At 38.1% G+C, this 3,381-nt stretch overlaps 1 protein-coding gene across 1 annotated transcript in view; it reads left to right on the forward strand.

Annotated features, from left to right (window-relative positions):
* Window positions 1-2,239: 2,239 nt before the first annotated feature.
* LOC127868696 (uncharacterized) overlaps window positions 2,240-3,381 on the forward strand; it is an 18,661-nt gene continuing 17,519 nt past the window's right edge. The window contains exon 1 of the mRNA XM_052410677.1: window positions 2,240-2,964. Coding sequence (XP_052266637.1) covers window positions 2,859-2,964 — 106 coding nt within the window. The 5' untranslated portion in view covers window positions 2,240-2,858. The remainder of the gene's footprint in view (window positions 2,965-3,381) is intronic.

Raw genomic sequence — 3,381 nt, forward strand, 5'->3', positions numbered from 1 at the left:
TATGAATGGCTTATGCATTTGAAACTAATGGTAAATTAAATTAACAGACCAAATTACAGTATTCATTTTCACGGATTTAGTTTCCCCATTGAATTCGACACTGTGTCAGATAAGTTGGTTCATGTTCTGGGTTAGACGACAGTGAAACAATTCTTGTTTTGAAACCTGAAAGTTAAGCTGGCATTTACACCATTGTATAGAAATTCGTATTTCCGTAATATATGTCCTACTGTCTTCGGTAAATGTGATTTGGCAAGATCTTTTATGACCCATGCTGAGAGGAATAAATTAGTGAGTTCAGTCTAGCCAAACATAGATGGTTCTAGCCCATTTATGCCTAGTGAACTCTCCCATCCTTCTAAATTGAATCAATTCATTTCCAATATTTGGAATGTCTAGTATATTTATATCTATATTTAAAATATTTCTTACAGAAACTCCTTTAAGCAAACATCGCAGACCCTGATGAGACGCCGCATCATGCGGTGTCTCATCTGGGTCTAGGCTGTTTGCCAAGGCCTTTTTCTAGACGCTAGGCATAAATGGGTTAATTGAAACGTTTTAAGCGTAGATGCATAGTGCAAAGGTTGTGTGTCGCGATCGAGATAATTTAATAATATAATTCAAGTACATTTATCAAAAAGATATGTTTAAATCTATATACCTGGACACATCACCATCACGGACTGCACCACTTATTTCGCGATCATTTGATTATTAATTGCTGATCATTATCAGAGCCACGTCACGCCAAAGTAGGTTTTATCCCATAAGAGGCCAGATTCGCTCCAGACCAGCCCTGCGTTCGAGTCCGCTATAATCTCACGCAAGATTTCCTGGTATCGTTTGCGGGAAAGCAGGTGCTAACCAGGCTGTGCAAATTTTGCGCAGGCTGGTCTGGAGCTCGACTGGCAGCATGTGACATAAGACCCATAAATGATCATTTTTTAATATCAATTTTTTAGCTGTCTAAACATTTTAGATAATATTTTTATTAATTTAACATAGGTATTTATTAGTCTTACACATGTAACTCAACAAATGTCTGTATCACTCGAATTCATGTAGATGGTATTGATTCATTTAATTATTTAGAGATGAGAAATGACATGACGCGTCAATCTGTTCACTTTATCGACCCACAATTAATTTCCATCAAACGGAACTTCAACATAAAATCGCAGATATATTAAATCTGGAGTTTTTAGGCGAAATGCACAGAGACTCGTTCTATGAAAACTGGACTTAATCCATGTGCGTATAGCAGTTCGCGCAGGCTAATCAGGGACGACATTTTCCGCATTCATGGATTTTGTTTAGTTTTGAGGAAGTCCTTTCTAAGCAAAACTCAGTGTAGGCGGAAAGTGTCGTCCCTGTTTAGCCTTTGCGGGCCGCATTGGCTAATATTGGACGAAAGTTTGGACCAGCCCAGTTTTTCAACAACCTGGCTCCTCTAATGAAACGAAGTAGTAGTAGTAGTTGTAGTAGTAGTAGAAGTAGTAGGACGACTATTGAATTTTTTTTAAGTGATGCTTATAAACAAATGATAATGAATAACTACCGACGAAATGATATAAGAAATTTCGATAAACTGTTGATGACCGAAGGTCGTATTATATTATAGCTTATCCATGTTTTGTTCATGTGTTGCAGAATTTTAATCCATGATCACCTTTGTCGCAGTCCGAATTCCGTGGGCGGGTAAGTGTTCGATTGATAAAGACGTGGTCGACCGACGTATTTGCTTAAATGTTTAGGGGACGAGGTCCGTGTTTACATATAACTTGATTTTTCCTAAATCCTCAGTTTAGATGCAAACACGAGGATTATGTGTGTTTACCATCGACGAGTGACCTGTCTATTAATTCACTATCTATAAGAACACCAGCGAACTCTTCTTTGCTTGGCCCTACCAAAATATCGACGATAGCATCGAGTTATATCTCATAGATTATAGCATGTACATATTTGATACAAAACAGACACGGTGACGGATCGTCGTACGAATTGGATTCTCATCGTATTAGACACATATTGGGGCAATGGCTTTTATAAAATTGAAATTAACAACTCGTACGAAATTATTGTTTTGGATTTGTAATTAAAAGCCGCTGATTCTTGTTCGTTTGTGTATTATGTACAGGTGCGTCTCATTGTGCGGCAATGGGCTCTTTGACATAAATAAATGACCGCATCGTATAATAAGGGTTTTCCATGTGTGTGTACTTTAAAACTTGACATGAATAAAACGATGCCTGAGTGTGAAATGTCGTTGTTTTTATCATCGGAATCAGTCATGGATGTGATTTAATAAACGTCGAGCCCCAGTGCGTTCTTTACGTATGGATTGCTTCGACGCATGTCAGATGTTATTAAACGAGGCGGATCGTGCGTCAAACATAAGCCACGCGGGCGATTAGGGCCGCAGACAGAGTAGATCTAAATAAACTCAGTTTAAGAATTACTTTACCATTGCAATAATAAACTACCTGACTACCCGGTGGGCTGCACTTTATAAATTCAATCGAGTAGTCTTGCTATACATTTTCATTTGCTTAGTGGAGTGGTGATTTGATAGGACGATTCGGATACAGTTCATTCGTTAAGGCAATGTTTACTTCGTCTCTTATCGCTTCGAGGAAGGCGCGTGCAGGTCTTTAGCAGAACAAAAAATCAAGGAAGCAGACGAAGCATAATCAGACGTATCAAATCAATCAATGGAGCTGATTAAATATACAATCATGTTTTAGTTATGAAGAAAGTCAGTTTGACATAAACTATTGTGCTGCAAAGTTTACGAAAGTGTACTTCGTATAAACGTTTACAGAAAAAATATGGATAAATAAAATATAGAAAATATGAGTGAGCGACGAAATCGTATTCAATCTCGTTTAAACTGTGGTAATAAAGTGACTTTAAAATTGTTATTAACGTTTTGTCGACTAAATGTGATTTTAAACGCAGGTAAGGCTTCCTAATCACTTATGTAATTGCTAGTTGCACTGCTGATATTATTTAAGTCGCGTTCTGAGAAAACTGGGCTTAATGCATGTGCGTTAAGTGTCGTCCCAGATTGTGGCGGACTGCACAGGCTAATCAGGGACGACACTTTCCGCTTTTATGGAATTTTTCGTTTTAAGGAAGTCTCTTCTACACAAAAATCCAGTTAAGGCGGAAAGTGTCGTCCCTGATTAGCCTGTGCGGACTGCACAGGCTAATCTATGACGACACTTTACGCACATGCATAAAGCCCAATTTTCTCAAAACGCGACACAAATGGAATAGCTGAATAACCTAGGAGCACAAACGATCTTATCATGCGCAAATTGAAGTGGGTAGAAGCGAAATTAACTATTTTATTTGTTCACAGCTTTGCAGTTT

The sequence above is a fragment of the Dreissena polymorpha genome, chromosome 1 (assembly GCF_020536995.1).
Source record: "Dreissena polymorpha isolate Duluth1 chromosome 1, UMN_Dpol_1.0, whole genome shotgun sequence".
NCBI lineage: Eukaryota > Metazoa > Mollusca > Bivalvia > Myida > Dreissenidae > Dreissena > Dreissena polymorpha.